Source organism: Saccoglossus kowalevskii, chromosome 16 (genome assembly GCF_978046115.1).
Source record: "Saccoglossus kowalevskii chromosome 16, keSacKowa6.1, whole genome shotgun sequence".
In the NCBI taxonomy this organism is placed as follows: Eukaryota; Metazoa; Hemichordata; class Enteropneusta; family Harrimaniidae; genus Saccoglossus; species Saccoglossus kowalevskii.
In genome coordinates, this window is record NC_140656.1 from 8,359,970 (window position 1) to 8,377,385 (window position 17,416).

Consider the following 17,416-nt stretch of genomic DNA (forward strand, 5'->3'; position numbering starts at 1 on the left):
CATACCCCAAGGTTAATTTTACCAGGCACTACAGTCCCACCATACCCCAAGGATACATTTTACCAGGCACTACAGTCCCGCAATACCCCAAGGTTACATTTTACCAGGCACTACAATCCCACCATACCCCAAGGTTACATTTTACCAGGCACTACAGTCCCACCTTACCCCAAGGTTACATTTTACCAGGCACTACAGTCCCGCAATATCACAAAGTTACATTTTACCAGGCACTACAATCCCACCATACCCCAAGGTTACATTTTACCAGGCACTACAATCCCACCATATCCCAAGGTTACATTTTACCAGGCACTACAATCCCACCATACCCCAAGGTTACATTTTACCAGGCACTACAATCCCACCATACCCCAAGGTTACATTTTACCAGGCACTACAGTCCCACCATATCCCAAGGTTACATTTTACCAGGCACTACAGTCCTACCATACCCCAAGGTTACATTTTACCAGGCACTACAGTCCTACCATACCCCAAGGTTAATTTTACCAGGCACTACAGTCCCACCATACCCCAAGGATACATTTTACCAGGCACTACAGTCCCGCAATACCCCAAGGTTACATTTTACCAGGCACTACAATCCCACCATACCCCAAGGTTACATTTTACCAGGCACTACAGTCCCGCAATACCCCAAGGTTACATTTTACCAGGCACTACAGTCCTGCAATACCCCAAGGTTACATTTTACCAGGCACTACAGTCCCACAATACCCTATTTTATTCACAAGCACCAAATTATATCTTATCTTAGTAACAACATTAAGTCCCTGTTTATATCTACATCTGCCTGACAACACATAATTAAATATTACAGAAGCATGATAATTTTGAAGTAGGCATGATCATAGTAATTTAAATATCAAGATAACACACATGGTTTATAGTCATTTATTGCATGATATACTTGTACATTTCACATAATCACTTAGCACCAAAGATACCATGACACATTTTTATCACTTACACAATGTGATTCATGTACATTGTTCCCATAGTAACTATTGCTATGTTTATTATAATTTTTCTTGCATCACCACATTAGCTTTTTTAATTATTGATACAAAGCAAATTACAAATTCACACTCACAAATAAAGGACGCTGTGTCAAATGACCTATGAAAGCAGATCACCAGTAGTTACTGGGTACAATCAGTGATGCATTGTGGGTATAGTTAAATATTGAAAAACCATGCATAGTGGCAAATATTTTCAACACTTTACAAATTGTATCTCATAAAATTTGTCACTCAAAATAGCTGCAAATGGAGGTCACTTACCAGGAAATAGCAAGACTACTATTTTCATTAAAAAAATAAATCCTAAATCGTCACTTGAACCAGTAATACAAAAAAATGCACACGTTTGCTGAACTGGAAGACATAACTTTTTTTGGTTGTCGCTATTTGTCACTGCGTATAGGCAATAGATATGAGTACATGCAAGTAAATATGATCAAGCAACGTTTTGGTTTAATAGCTTTTAGTATCGTCTTCAAGTCATTATGCAGTTATCGGAATTGTCCTATTCAAAGTTGACTACAGCAAATTGGGGCCAAATTTGAGGAAAATGCCTTGAACTAAAAACCTCTCACATATGGAAAGCCCAAAACAATTTACAGCGATATCATATATGCAATATGCAGAGTTTTTCAACCATCACGCAGATTCTAATGGTAAACTCCAATACACCCATGATAATATTAATATTTATAATAATTTGTTAATTAATAATAATTTGTTATTATTCTTTGATTACAGGGGGTTTATAATCATCTTTGGTCACGTCAGACAACTCTTTTGCATACATGTCTAATCTACCATTCATCTGTGTAAAAATAAAAAATAAAGTTACAATTACAAGTTTGTAGGTTCATATTAGTGAATTACTTTTCAGATAGCAGTGGAAGTATTTATTAAACATTTACCCTGGACAACCTTCATGTTCAAGTTCAGAGAAGATGTTTGCATTGGTATTAGTAACACTCATTATTATACATCTGTCACCGTAGCGCCATAAGTTACAGCGTGCCGTAAATTTGCAGTATTTTACGGGGTATTTTCATCCTACCATATTTCGAAATGCAAATTCCAAATATGGAATAATTATGCACGTAAGTGTTCTCTAATAATTGTTTTTACAAACATGGCTGCCACAAGGGTTTGACCGGACTCTACACAAAGAATTTCGCTGATTCTGTTCCAAACTTTTTGGATTTCGGTATTCCCATGATGTATCATTGGGAGAAAAAGATGTATAATAATAAGGTTATTACGAAGTATGGACTCAGACAGTACGTCATCGCATCAAGCTCCGCTGCTTTTCAGTAGATACTTCTGCTGTACCGTCTTCGTGCATGCTTTTTGGTATCCTCGTAATAACCGCATATTACCAAGGAGTCTCTACGTCTTTCCATTGGGCATAGCTGATTCGCATGAGACATAGATCTCATCAAATTTATTCAAAACACTTCTGAAAATAGTATCATCATGACACTAAATATTTTCAAGATGTGGTGTATTTGATAATTACCAGTCAAATTAATACTAATGATAAGATTGGAAGCATCAACTCCACCACCTTGCCTTTCATTAATTTTTATCAAACAAAACAAAATGGTGGCTATAACCATAATGATGCTTAAAGTGAGCAGAAATTGTGAGCAATTTGAAAAAAAATGTTGTATCGTGTATCATGTACGTACCACAAAGCACCACTTGTCTTTAACTTGACGACTAAGATTTAAATCCATCTCAGTTACTAGTAATCCATCACGAGTTCGACTCAATGACTGTCAAGGAAATAATCAAAGAAACCTAAGAAAGAGCTCCCTTCCTCGAGTAGAAATGGGTAATACTCAAAATTAATAACAAAATTATAATTAGCTTAAAGTTGTGTTATTTGCTTAACTTATAGTTGAAGTCTTTTACATATGCGAGTCATGAATCCAAATTAGTAGACACGTACGTCATTCACAGGTTATGCATTTTTACTCAGCAGCGAATTCATTTTTTGTTATCTCTACTACAACCTTAAAATCTTGTCATGCAATGCAGTGTCAGATTCTGCATCAGAACTAGTGTAGGAAGTATTCAAATGCTGAATATTTGAAGTTCAAAGTTAGGTGTCGCAAAGACTCATCATGTGCTTCTGACACAGGAACCAAAAAGATTTCAGAAAACAAACTGGAATACACTGCATGTGTGATAGTCATACATGTTTGTTTTTTTATAAATCAGCACAAGTTAACATTTTTTGAAATTTTTAGGCCAAAATCATCTCAAATAGACACAAATGGAACCTTGTATAGTCTGTGATTCTTGAATATATATTTATACTATCCTTTCAAATATTTAGAAAACATGACCTGCAAAAATAGCTACTATGTTGATAACAGGGATTGAAGTTATTGTCACTACTAATACGGCAGTTTTTGACTTCTTCAGATATTCATTTTTAAACAATAAAGTTCTTTTCATAATTATACTGTAAAATGACTAATTTTCACTGGGTTTAAATTTCACTGATTTACCATTTCAGGCATATTCAGTGGGTCTTAAATTCACGGTTTTATCATTTAGATAATATGTTTTATGCTAAATTTTACATATTCACTGGGTTTTAATTTAGCGCATTTTCCAGTCAGCGAAATAAGCCAAATTAAAACCCAGTGAATAATTAACCCTTTTACAGTAGTACAATGTGTTCAAGTGTTACACATACCGGGGTCCTGCTACCATCGGGTGCAGCCACATAACTGGATCCTGTAAAATTACATTTAAAACAACAATATTACTACCATCCATGTTTAAATATCTATACAAAATTTGAGAAAAACTCAAGTGTGAATGAATACAGTACAGTCTGTACTATGAGGAAAGAAACCACATACCATAGAAATGTCCAAAATCCTTATGGGCTACAGAGGAAACAGAAAGATCAAATTAAATTTGATTCTCATATATGATAAATTACACACATTAAACGGGGGAGTCATCATCTGCGCATGTGTCAGATGGCCATAGCGTGTCATTGTTTACAAACAAGCGTCTACCCATGAGTCTTTGCGTTTTTAGGGGGTGTTGTTATCACCGCTTGGGACCCAATTCCGACGTATCCGCAGGTGACGACCCTCCCGCTTTAAGCTAAAATTTAAGTACAAGTGTTGGGAATCTTAGGTGAACCACACTTGTGATGTGTATCTCCCATGATGGAAGTTGTGTAACTTCCTCCTCAAATTTGTTTTGATTGGAAATACCCGGGACACTGACCCTGTTTGCTTTGAATCAGCCAAAGCTCTACTTGCTGAGCTGTGTAGGTGATTGGAGAGAGTGTGGTGTAAGCCCTATAGTTTTCCCATAAGGCATTGCTTTGAGCATGCTCAGTTTGGTTACTGGTAATATGGCGCCCGATTTGTAATAAATATTGTTCGTCCAGTTATCTGTCTAGTATTGACTCGTGTTTCAGCCATCCTAACACGACAGAGAGAATGCAGCAAGTGACTCATGATAAATAAAAATGGTCTTAAAACCTACCGATAATGTACTTCACAATTTGTGATGTTATAAATAAGATGGGCTGAATATCACATAAGTAGTCCATTCTTTGGTTGGTGTGTGTGGTTTAGGCTACAGAACTCCCTCCCCTCAAAATTTCTGGGTTTAGAATCACCTCAGGCATTCTAAGCCAGAAACTCATCAATGTTGTGGGTTCTCTATTAATTCATGCACATTAGACACCAAACTGCCATTCAAGAGACTATGCCCATTTTAGTAGATTACACCAAATGTTAAAAAAGTATACCCATTTCAGGAAACTGCCCCCATTATAGAAGACCATACCTGTTTTCAACACAATTTTAGGAAACTACATTCATTTCAGGAAACTTATCCAATTTCAGGAGACTACCCCCATTTTAAGGGACTATACTTATTTCAGAAGACTACACTTATTCCATGAGCATACACCAATTTCAGGAGAATACACTCATTTTAGGATGCTTTACCCAATTTCAAGAGAATACACTCATTTTAGGATGCTTTACCCAATTTCAAGAGAATACACTCATTTTAGGATGCTTTACCCAATTTCAAGAGAATACACTAATTTTAGGATGCTTTACCCAATTTCAGAAGAATACATCCATTTTAGGCTACTTTGCCCAATTTCTGGAAAATACACAAATTTTAGTATATTTTTCCCATTTTCAGGAGCATACACCTATTTAGGCTATTTTGCCCAATTTCAGGAGAATACACCCATTTTAGGTTACTTCACCCAATTTCAGGAGAATACACCCACTTTAGGCTACTTCACCCAATTTCAGGAGAATACACCCATTTTAGGATACTTTGCCCAATTTCAGGAGAATACACCCATTTTAGGCTACTTCACCCAATTTCAGAAGAATACACTCATTTTAGGCTACTTCACCCAATTTCAGGAGAATACACCCATTTTAGGCTACTTCACCCAATTTCAGAAGAATACACTCATTTTAGGCTACTTCACCCAATTTCAGGAGAATATACCCATTTTAGGCTACTTCACCCAATTTCAGAAGAATACACCCATTTTAGGTTACTTCACCAAATTTCAGGAGAATACGCCCATTTTAGGTTACTTCACCCAACTTCAGGAGAATACACCCATTTTAGGCTACTTCACCCAATTTCAGGAGAATACATCCATTTTAGGCTACTTTACCCAATTTCAGGAGAATACACCCATTTTAGGATACTTTGCCCAATTTCAGGAGAATACACCCATTTTAGGCTACTTCCCCCAATTTCAGAAGAATACACTCATTTTAGGCTACTTTACCCAATTTCAAGAGAATACACCCATTTTAGGACACTTTACCCAATTTCAAGAGAATACAACCATTTTAGGACACTTTACCCAATTTCAGGAGAATACATCCATTTTAGGCTACTTTACCCAATTTCAGGAGAATATACCCATTTTTAGGATACTTTGCCCAATTTCAGGAGAATACACCCTTTTAGGTTATTTCATCCAATTTCAGGAGAATACACCCATTTTTGGCTACTTCACCCAATTTCAGAAGAATACACTCATTTTAGGCTACTTCACCCAATTTCAGGAGAATACACCCATTTTAGGACACTTTACCCAATTTCAGGAGAATACATCCATTTTAGGCTACTTTACCCAATTTCAGGAGAATACACCCATTTTAGGATACTTCACCCAATTTCAGAAGAATACACTCATTTTAGGCTACTTCACCCAATTTCAGGAGAATACACCCATTTTAGGCTACTTCACCCAATTTCAGAAGAATACACTCATTTTAGGCTACTTCACCCAATTTCAGGAGAATACACCCATTTTAGGCTACTTCACCCAATTTCAGAAGAATACACCCATTTTAGGTTACTTCACCCAATTTCAGGAGAATACACCCATTTTAGGTTACTTCACCCAATTTCAGGAGAATACACCCATTTTAGGCTACTTCACCCAATTTCAGGAGAATACATTCATTTTAGGCTACTTTACCCAATTTCAGGAGAATACACCCATTTTAGGATACTTTGCCCAATTTCAGGAGAATACACCCATTTTAGGCTACTTCCCCCAATTTCAGGAGAATACACTCATTTTAGGCTACTTTACCCAATTTCAAGAGAATACACCCATTTTAGGACACTTTACCCAATTTCAGGAGAATACATCCATTTTAGGCTACTTTACCCAATTTCAGGAGAATACACCCATTTTAGGCTACTTTACTGATTTCAAGAGAATACACCCATTTTAGGACACTTTACCCAATTTCAGGAGAATACATCCATTTTAGGCTACTTTACCCAATTTCAGGAGAATACACCCAATTTTAGGATACTTTGCCCGATTTCAGGAGAATACACCCATTTTAGGCTACTTTACTGATTTCAAGAGAAAACACCCATTTTTAGGATACTTTGCCCAATTTCAGGAGAATACACACATTTTTGAGTGCATTACATTACACATATTTTCCATTCTCATTTTGAGCACTAAATGCAAGATACTACAAGGCAGGTCACTAGTTGTAGGATTTCAAATAAGAATGCAAAAACTGTAAAACAAATATTGATTGTCATCATTATCCTCAACATCATCTTCATCACTATTTTGGAAAATATAATTCTTACCTTTCTTTCCATCAGCAGAGGTGAACTCACTCGCAAATACTTCCTACAAAATAAAATGAATAAAATGCTATCATGTACACAACGAGTAGTTGAACAAACATTTTCCTCATCAATACAAGCTCAAAGACAAGTAGTAACCTTCCTGTATCTTTCTGTATATTTAATCAAAGAAAGCTTAGAAAGAACTCCCATGTGCTGAGAGTATTGGAGACACATTAAATATAATTCGAAATTACTTAGCTGAAAACTAATTATGCAAATCAGAAAATTAATATGACCAGATTTGAGTGTAAAACTAATGAGGTCTGCGCAATGTAACAGAAAATCTATGTCTCCAAGTTTAATTGAAATGTGATTAGAACCAAAAAATTATGAATTATTATGCTTATTAGGGAATTAATATGAACAGATTTTTACCCCAAACTAATTAGGTTTGTACATTGTCCTAGAGCATCTTTGTACTAAGTTTCATTGAAATGGAATAATTAGCACCGTGAAAACTCCAAAATTTCGACCCCTCTAAAAATTCGACCACCTATTTATTTGCCGGGTTTCGGTGTTTTATTTGCCTCCAAATTTTCGACTCCACTAAAAATTGCCGACTCATTCTTATTCGAAAATTGCGACCAGTTTTAGTTTTCCCTCAAACGAAAAAAAACCCGATGTGAGCGTTCAAACGGGACCTTCCTCGAAGGCATGAATCCGGGTTTCTGATTGACTGAGAGATTTTTATTTTATTGGTAACGAAAATATATTCTAAATAAACGAAGTTTCAAATAAAAACGAACACAAAAATCTCGGCATGCTGCGTTTCTGAATTGTTGATTATTACTGTACTCAGTAGTGATTATAATAATGTACACAAAATAAATTTGTTGAATGGTTATGAAATACAAATAAAAGTCAACTTAGTTTCATCGTAAGCGAATGATTCCGGTCTCGTATAAACGTTTGATGCTGTAGGATATCCGCCATGTTCTCTTAGGTCAAATAGGTCAAATCGCTAATTAACCAATCAAAAAGCTGGATGATGCCAACGTGTTCAAATTACCATAGCTTATTTAAATATGTTAATGTTATTGAACGCAATGCGGAAGAGATTGATGTTGTAGTACGATATTTTGGCTTGGATTTTGATGCGAAAACGGCATGATTTTTTTTAAATAAAAAAATTAGTTGTTTTTAAAAAATAAACTGGTCATCTGAAGAATAATTTAACATTGTTCACAGTGATAACAGCTCATTCTCGAAAGGAAGCTTACCCGCTCACGCTAGTCACGATAAAAATCATACACGTGTACTCTTGAATAGACAGACGTCAATGACTACGGTAAAACTTAGACTCTATTTTAGCCGGCAGGATTGATTGAAATGTCCGAAAAATGACGCCAAAATACACCTTAAAAGTCCCATTTTATTTTCTTAAATCCCATTTTATTTTTTAATCCAGGGGCGAATTTACGGCAGAATTTGGTCCCTCAAATAAGGGACACGTGAGCTTTGATTCTAACCGGATACATTGCACTGGGTCGGGGAGATCGTTTGCTAAACGTCCATGTATCTTTTGTCCAATGGGTACATGTACTTCGAACATTCGCAAGTTTTCCTAGGTAGTGCGAGACAGCTTTGTCTTTTGACCTATTAGTTTTGTGCTGACCTCTTCTCCGCGTCTTGATGTTTTGTTTTGCTTGTCATAATACTGATTGATGACTTTGTTTAGATTTTGAGTTACAACTCGGCCACGATCTTTGCTTTTACCGTGAAACATGAGGAAGTTTACGTCAATTGACGGACATTGCATTTTTTAAAAACTAATGAAGCACACTGTCTATCATCCCCATTTTTTCATTTGCTGATTTCTATTCAGAAAAATTCGACCGTCCGAAAATGCACCTTAATTTTGACTCTAAAAACACGTCACATTTCTAACACCAATTATTTAAAACCGGTCGAAATTTCGGAGTTTTTACGGTACTTTAGATATCAGTGTGAAAGCTTAAAATTGGTTAATTATGCAAATTAGGTAATTAATATGTACAGATTTTAACCCACAATTATTCAGGTCTGTCTATTGTCCTACAGCATCCATGTACATTCATTGATATGTGATGTATAGTACCTGAGATATCAGTGTGAAAGTTGGTTAATTATGCAAATTAGGTGATTAATATGCACAAATATTTACCGGAAAGTAATTGGGACTGCATAATTCTAGATTCATTGAAATGTTATGATTAGTACTTTAGATATCAGTAGAAAAGCTGAAAATTAATTATGCAAATTAGGTAATTAATATGCACAATTATTTACCCTAAAAACTAATCAGGTCTCTGCATAGTCCTAAAGGATCTATGTACCAAGTTTCATTGAAATGCGATGATTAGTACTTGAGATACCCGTGGAAAAGCTGAAAATTAACTAATTATGCAAATTAGGTGATTAATATGCACAAATATTTATCGAAAACAATCAATCTCTGCATAATCCTTGAGTATGTAAGTACCAAGTTTCATTGAAATGTAATGCTAACTACTTATATCAAATGCTGAAAATTATTTAATTATGCAAATTAGGTAATTAATATGTACTGATATTACCATAAAAACTATCAGGACTGTGCAGTGTCGTATGACATCTATGTACCAAGTTTCATTGAAATGTGATGATTAGTACTTGAGATATCAGTGGAAAAACCGAAAATTGACTAATCATTATGCAAATTTGGTAATTAGTATCCACGGATTATTACCAAAAACTAATCAAAACCTAGCATTAGTTCAGAGCATCTATGTACCAAGTTTCATCAAAATCCAATGAGTGGTTGTTTAGATATCAGTGGAACAGTCATGGAACCACTAAAAAATAGCTAATTATCATGCAAATTAGGTAATTAATATGCACGAATTTTTACCAAAAATTAATCAAATCTGCGCATATGTTCAGAGCATCTATGTACCAAGTTTCATCAAAATCCAATGAGTGGTTCTTTAGATATCAGTGGAACAGTCATAGAACAGCTAAAAATTAGCTAATTATCATGCAAATTAGGTAATTAACGAGCATGGATTTTTACCAAAACCTAATCAAATCTGCGCATATGTTCAGAGCATCTATGCACCAAGTTTCATCAAAATCCAATGAGTGGTTCTTTAGATATCAGTGGAACAGTCATAGAACAGCTAAAAATTAGCTAATTATCATGCAAATTAGGTAATTAACGAGCATGGATTTTTACCAAAACCTAATCAAATCTGCGCATTGGCCCAGAGCATCTATGCACCAAGTTTCATCAAAAACCGATGTATGGTTCTTGAGATAGCAGTGGAACAGTCGGACACACATACACACATACACACACACATACACACATACACACACACACACATACACACATACACACATACACACATACAGACACACTAACTGCAAAGACTCCCATTTTGTGCTTCGCACATGGGAGTCAAAAATTAATAGGATTTCTTGAATTTCACATTTCAGTTTAGAAAAAAAGAGCTGATTGATTGCATATATGCTGGTTTTAAAGAAATTTGATCAATATACAGAAAACTTGATCTGAATAAATGTTAGTGGTGTTGTCTCAGTCTAATGTTTGTGGGAATTTAGCACAGATGATGGAAACAATATATATTGATGTATGATTGACTCACAGTTCCGATTCTGTTGATTGAGGCTGTAAAACAATGATTTGCAATGGCTGCACATCTACCCTCTATCGGCCACATTGGTTCACTGTGAGAAAGAAGAAATTAAAAAAAAAAAAAATGGAAGACAAAAACATGTAAGTCGCTTTATTTTACAAGCTTGTTATATGACTTTTCACTGTAAAATAAGATACATTTAAACAATTCCCTTTGCATATTGTATTCTTTTCAAATATATTTCTGTATATGTTGGCATTGAAATAGTATCAATGCAATAGTGGATTTTCCATTCACTGTAAGATGTTTTGTAATGTGCAAAATGTGTGAAACAAACGTCTGTCGCTGAAATTAAGTAATCTGATTTTGAATTTGAATTTAATTTTTTGTGGTTCAATGTTAAAATATCAAACCTTCAGAGAGAAACATAGCGTTGAGATACCCTCACTTAACCATCATCAAATATGTACAGCACATTATAAAGCTTGAAAATACTCAAAAACTACTTTCTTGTTTGTTGATTGTTGATTTCACGGGTTGTTTTGATGCAACCACAACGCTATGACCATCATGTTTTTTACGTTCGATGCATGCAGGTATATAGAACAGAAAATGATATATTGTGAGAATGAAATGGCCTTTATTGTGATGCTTTACATTCTATTTCAAGCACATGTGCTTTCATTATGACCATAACATGGTCTAAATTTAGCATGAATCTTCAGTGTGAGTTTAGTGTATTTAAAATCTCACAAAAATGAACATACAATTTTTTAGGAGATGAGTTTCTAATACAATTTGTTGCTATAAGGTTGTATCCTAGCAACAAAATGATTCAGTCACAGTATGGGCACAAGTAAGGGATGTAGTTACCACTGATAATGTTTCAATCTAAGAACATCCATTAATAAAAATTAGAAATTTACTAATATATTAGAATATGATGACGAATGACTACACAACTAAACTGAGTTTCATCCATCATCACTAATTTGATATCACAGAAGCGCTTTAGCAACTAGCATGTGTTATTTCAGGGAAAGGTGTAATGTCTCCCTTGAAACCATTTTAAAGTATTCAACTATGTATTCACCTCAAAGCACCAACAGTCGCTGCGGGACAGAAAATAATCTCTGCTCCATTTAAACCATACATCATCCAATTAATAGGTATATGACGACCATAGCAAATATTAATAGCAATTTTACCTGAAAAAAACCACAAGTAGCATACTTAAAATAGTTGATTTAAAGACAAAAACTGTTTCATCCGACAATCTACTTATGATCACCCATGTAGTCCCGTTTCTGTATGAGAAATTAGGGTAACACCATATCCTGAAAAACCATGAGTCTGTTATACATGTAAGAGCAGAAATTCTGCTATAAACTTACTCAATGGGCAGCTCATCACAGTTGTCAAACATTGCCCCCCCCCCACACACACAACACTTGGTATTTCACTTACCAAACTGCGTTTCAAAAACTCTATGTCCAGTATTACCTTCCATATAGTATGTAGACTATTAAAAATATAACAAAATGTATATCATTACTTACTTTTCATAGTGGTTACGCATAAATTATCTCCACAAATGCTTCACATAAACAGATCATACGTGAAATAATTCAACGGTCAAACTAATAAAAAGTAAACTATAAATTACAATACATTTATACAGAAGAATGTGTTAGTTAATATGTTAATGAATTGATTAATATGCATAAGTTGGTATTTAGAAACAGAGGCCCCTCAGGGTACCTAAATCAAAGCATTAAAGCAATCTGACTGATAGTTTTTAAGAAGAAGTCTCAAATCAAATTGCTGATGGGAACGATGACAAACAATCCCATATATAAACAGCTCTGTTCTGTTATCTTTGATGAAAGTGCAGCAAATAATATGATCACAAGCCAAATATCAGTCATAATGCAATACATTCTGTAGACTGGGGGGATTGTAAACAATGCCCATATATGGTCAATGGTGTTATTATTCAAGCATGAATAATGTATTACAATGTACCTCATTAAAGTCGCCAACTCTGGGGATGTGATTCTTTCTACTCTTGCCAAGAACTTTGCCAGTATTCGATATGATAACTGAAATATAAGAGATAAGTTACAGCAACATCAGTCAGATTTGTGCCAGAATGGAGGGAGGGTGATTTAGAAATCTAGATCGTACACACAGGTTTCCCTGGTCCCCAGCATTCTGATAAGCTAGCAAATATTTATGTGATGAAAACAACACTCTATGTAGATGAAATTGGATTGTTTTGACACCAGCGGAATTCAAAGCTGAAAAAAATATGTGCAATTCACCAGTCAGGTGAAAGTACAAATAACAGATTACACTCTATGGTACCAATTATCTACGTATTCAAGATGCAGGACACAAAATTGATGTGGAATTATTAACCCAGTGAGGTGATTTTATCAAAATAACTTTTTATATCATTGATGGAAAATTTGACTGCATAACCTTTTCTATGACCTAACAAAACTCTCTGACCTTACTCTTGTGATCTTACAGCACTACCTGTGACTTTGGCAACTCTCCATGACCTCACAGCCCATCATTACATATGACCTCACATAATCTTTGCATGTGACTTTACAATTCTCCCTGTGACCTCACAACACACCATGTACCCTGATATTACTCCCTATGTCCTTAAAACATTTTCTGTAACCCCAGTGATCCCTTTAACCTCACAGTAATCCCTGTGACCTCATATTACTCCCTATGTCCTTGAAACATTTTCTGTAACCCAACAGTAATCCCTTTAACCACACAGTAATCCCTGTGACTTAACAGTAGTTCCCTGGACCCCACAGTAATCCCAGTTACCTCACAACACACCCTGTACGCTCATATCACTCCCTATATTTTTGAAACACTTTCTGTAACCTCAGTGATCCCTTTAACCTCACAGTAATCCCTGGGACCTCATATTACTCTCTATGTCCTTGAAACACTTTCTGTAACCTCAGTGATCCCTTTAACCTCACAGTAATCCCTGTGACTTCACAGAAATTGCCCAGACCTCATAGTAAGCCCTGTGACACTAATATTAAAAGTAAAAACCTACCAGCAGTATTAGCAAGGATCTCGCCATGATTCAGGTCTCTTTCCAATATAGGAGAAATAACCACCATATTGTATCTCTTTGCTATCTACCAGTATGATAAAAAAATAAAATAATCTTATTCTGATCATAAATTGACACAAGTCCTTGTATGATTTCATTGTAAAATTATCACAATCAAATGTGCGTACTAAATATGTACAAAGTAATGGGAATATGATCACTCCAGGCAAGTAGCAGCTGAATAAGATTCAGGAAATTACATACTAGGTTTCAAAAAAACAAACATCCATCCATGCATGCAGTTGATTCCTAATCTTAAGAATGCTCGAGTTTGGTCAATTTTTCCAAAAAAATGGCCACCAGTCAGCCACTTTGAATCGATTGTGTTTAGAAATGATTGTTTTTTTCATACCTCTTACCTAAGCTTGAGTTTGGTAATTTTTTTCCAACTGAAATGGCTTCCTGACCGCCACCTTGAATTGATTGTGATTGTTTTTTAACACCAAAAATTAACACCAAAAATTATTTTTGAGATTTATGTGTACTAGTGATCACAATATGGACAGTCATGTCTGAGATATAGAACAGACACACAGACAGAAATGAATCAAATTCAGCATATTTTTATAACCCACCTCCTGGCAAAATTTTGTTGTGGGGCCATCTTCTGCTGACTCAGCAAATTCACACCATGGCTGTTTTTCTCTGGTGCAAAAAGCAAATGGCATAGCTAAAAAAAATACAAGATGGTTGTAATATATATATATATATATGTGATTTTGTGACAACCAATTGTTTTACAGAATTCTATCATCAACTCTGATTCTCTCAACTTTATGAGGAAAGAGCAATTACTTTTCCAGATTTTGCAATTTGTCCTATGTCAAATGATATGACTAAAATAATCTTTGATATCTTAAGTGGCACAGTTGTCAAGCTGTGTCAACTCTGATGTGAGTCCCATACAATCTATACAACATAATGTTGAGTAACTTACTCGATAATATCTTTGTAACAGCCTGTCATAATATTAAGGCAAAATACCAGGTTTTTTTGGTCAGGTATACAAATGACTACTGGTGCACATAAAGCAAAATTGTATGGCTGTCAATTTGGTTGAATATGAGAGGATTGAACTTCATGATCACTGCAAAACATGCAATAAACTCAAATTTCAGGACTTGAATTTCACAGACAAATAATATTCCCATTAGACAATTTTATCAAATTTGACCTTCAAAATGCAGTTTTCTCTAGCACCTTTGACAAAGCCAGGCGAAATTCTCACCAGTGTACAGAAATGTATTGTGAAAAAAAAAAAAATTCTTAAAAATCTGACCCTCATTCAATAAAAATCTTTAACAGTGTTTTTTATGAAATAATTATGTATAAACCTACTCCACGCTTCTTGAAAACAGACAATATTAACACCACACAGTGCTGCAGCCTCTATAATGTCACCGATACGACGATGAAGAGATTCTACCTAGAAGTAGATACATACACATTTTACATATTATTTAACATGGCAACCACAGAACTCAAAACTAGACTTCTGAGGGAAAAAAAGTACAGTAGTAAATAACATAGAAAAACTATTTTACCTTGCCCACAGTGTACAATAATGATACTGACAATCTGTTATGTTTCAACATGAATAGAACATGTATATAAATAGAATAGTTTGGCTGTACTTAAAATAGTTTTAAAAACAAAAACCCCAATAAAGTATCCAATAATAGAATATCCACTTTGAATAAGCATAAAGTGTTTGCTCAATTTAGTATCAGTACATCAGTGTGCCAATTTTTTACAACTGATCATACATATATTTATATATGCAATGCATTATGGGAGAGAACCTCCCATTGTACAATGGAAAACTATTACCACCCTGAAAACTCACTAAATTATATGTGATTTTTTTAAAAATGTTTTTGCAATATTAGGATTCATATCAATAATAATGAATGATTTTCTCTTTCTACGTCATCAAGCATAAGTTATATGAAAAAAAATTTACCATGGAAACCAGTGCAAACATGCAAAATTTAACATAACATTTATGACTCTTGTTTCTCAAAAAAAATGTCAGATGACCCGAATTGTTGTTTTTTTATTGATGGTGTCCCATTACCAATTAAAGTATGATAAAATAAATGACAATGAACTCCTCAGTTCAGCTTGAACTTCAAATAATTCTTTATTACCTGTTCCGCCACTGGTGCTGTGGTCGGCAAAACTATTTTATTCTGTACGAGTCCAATGCGCACAATTCGAGGAGTACGTAATTGTTCTCTGGCAGCAGAAATACAATAACCTTGAATTTCAAAATCTTTCTCTTGACTTATCTTGAGTGCTTCTGCTGGTATTTCCAGCTTACTGTGCAATAAAATTAGCAGAAAGTGAGTCAAATATATCAGGTCAATTCTGAAAATAATTTATTTATTTATTACTTACACCTAGATAATTCAGCATTGTGATTGATAGACTTATTTTCAATCATCGCTTAAATGTTTTATAAAAAAATGTTCATGCTTATGTGAAATTCAGTGTACTAAACTAAAACACAAAGAATATTCTCCATGCAAATTGCAAGATGATCTCAGAATCAGAAAACAAATAGAAATATTTTTGCATAGAAATTTCATGGAATATTAATTAAAATGTATTCCATAACATATTGGTATATTTTATTTTCCAATTCCTAGATTTGTTATTGTTACAAAAAAAAAAAAAAAAAAAAAAAAAAACTCTTCTTGTTTTATCACTGTATTTTGTGTCTTAATGGAGTTTATTGAGTTTGTTCAAAATAGAAGATCATATCATTACGTATGTAATAAAAATGACAGGAATTGATTATCAGTTGTGAGGGGAGTATAATGTGGAAGAGAAGCTGTTCAATAAATGGCCAATCACTGGACGCAATGATACCAGCATTTTTTTTACCCGCTTATTAACATAAATATATTCGCGTAGATCAAATGGCAGCGTATCCACGACAGAGAAAGTGGGCGTGTTCTACTGCAACAAAGATCACTCATTCATCTTCATTGATTTACGATAACATTATGGCGTGGTTGTAACGAGGAAAAAATGATTGTGACGGGAAGTTGCCTTGATTTCATTGAATCGATCTATTCTACATAATTACGTTGCCATTTAATACTGTGACTGTGCTAGGACAACTATAATGGTTTATTGCCCCACAGACAATGTCACCGGTCATGACTGTCGTAGGTATCGTCCACAAATGCATGGCAGGGTTGTGTTTGCGTGTTTGCATCACTGGTTGTACTGCTAAACACTCCCTTACCTCGGCATGTTTCCATAAAGCAGTCTGTTTACATGTTGTAAATCGTCAGAAGGAATGTGCTTATTAAGTATCTGATCCAAACTCTCAAACTCCTCCGCTTTGCTTTCCGCCATGTTGAAGTGAGCTGCACAGCAAGCAAATAATGAGGTCATAACCT

General features: G+C 34.8%; 1 protein-coding gene across 1 annotated transcript; it reads right to left on the reverse strand.

Moving 5' to 3' along the window:
* Nucleotides 1-904: 904 nt before the first annotated feature.
* On the reverse strand, nucleotides 905-17,414 carry LOC100374438 (beta-ureidopropionase-like). The gene is made up of 14 exons (XM_085491719.1): nucleotides 17,260-17,414; nucleotides 16,154-16,325; nucleotides 15,342-15,429; nucleotides 14,579-14,673; nucleotides 13,944-14,028; nucleotides 12,875-12,951; nucleotides 12,317-12,371; nucleotides 11,943-12,057; nucleotides 10,859-10,940; nucleotides 7,191-7,233; nucleotides 3,920-3,946; nucleotides 3,751-3,791; nucleotides 2,732-2,818; nucleotides 905-1,854 (listed from the first exon to the last, which is right to left on the reverse strand). Exons 1-14 carry the CDS (start codon nucleotides 17,409-17,411, stop codon nucleotides 1,771-1,773), a joined length of 1,203 nt encoding a protein of 400 aa, XP_085347845.1. The 5' UTR covers nucleotides 17,412-17,414; the 3' UTR covers nucleotides 905-1,770.
* Between the last annotated feature and the right edge of the window lie 2 nt (nucleotides 17,415-17,416).

Excerpts from the sequence above, each read along its gene's own strand:
- LOC100374438 (XM_085491719.1), bottom strand. The coding sequence starts at position 17,411 with ATGACCTCATTATTTGCTTGCTGTGCAGCTCACTTCAACATGGCGGAA. Across the intron at positions 16,326-17,259 it reads CTTTATGGAAACATGCCGAG|TAAGCTGGAAATACCAGCAG; the intron begins GTAAGGGAGTGT and ends TTTATTGCACAG. Across the intron at positions 3,947-7,190 it reads CTCTGCTGATGGAAAGAAAG|CCCATAAGGATTTTGGACAT; the intron begins GTAAGAATTATA and ends TTTCCTCTGTAG.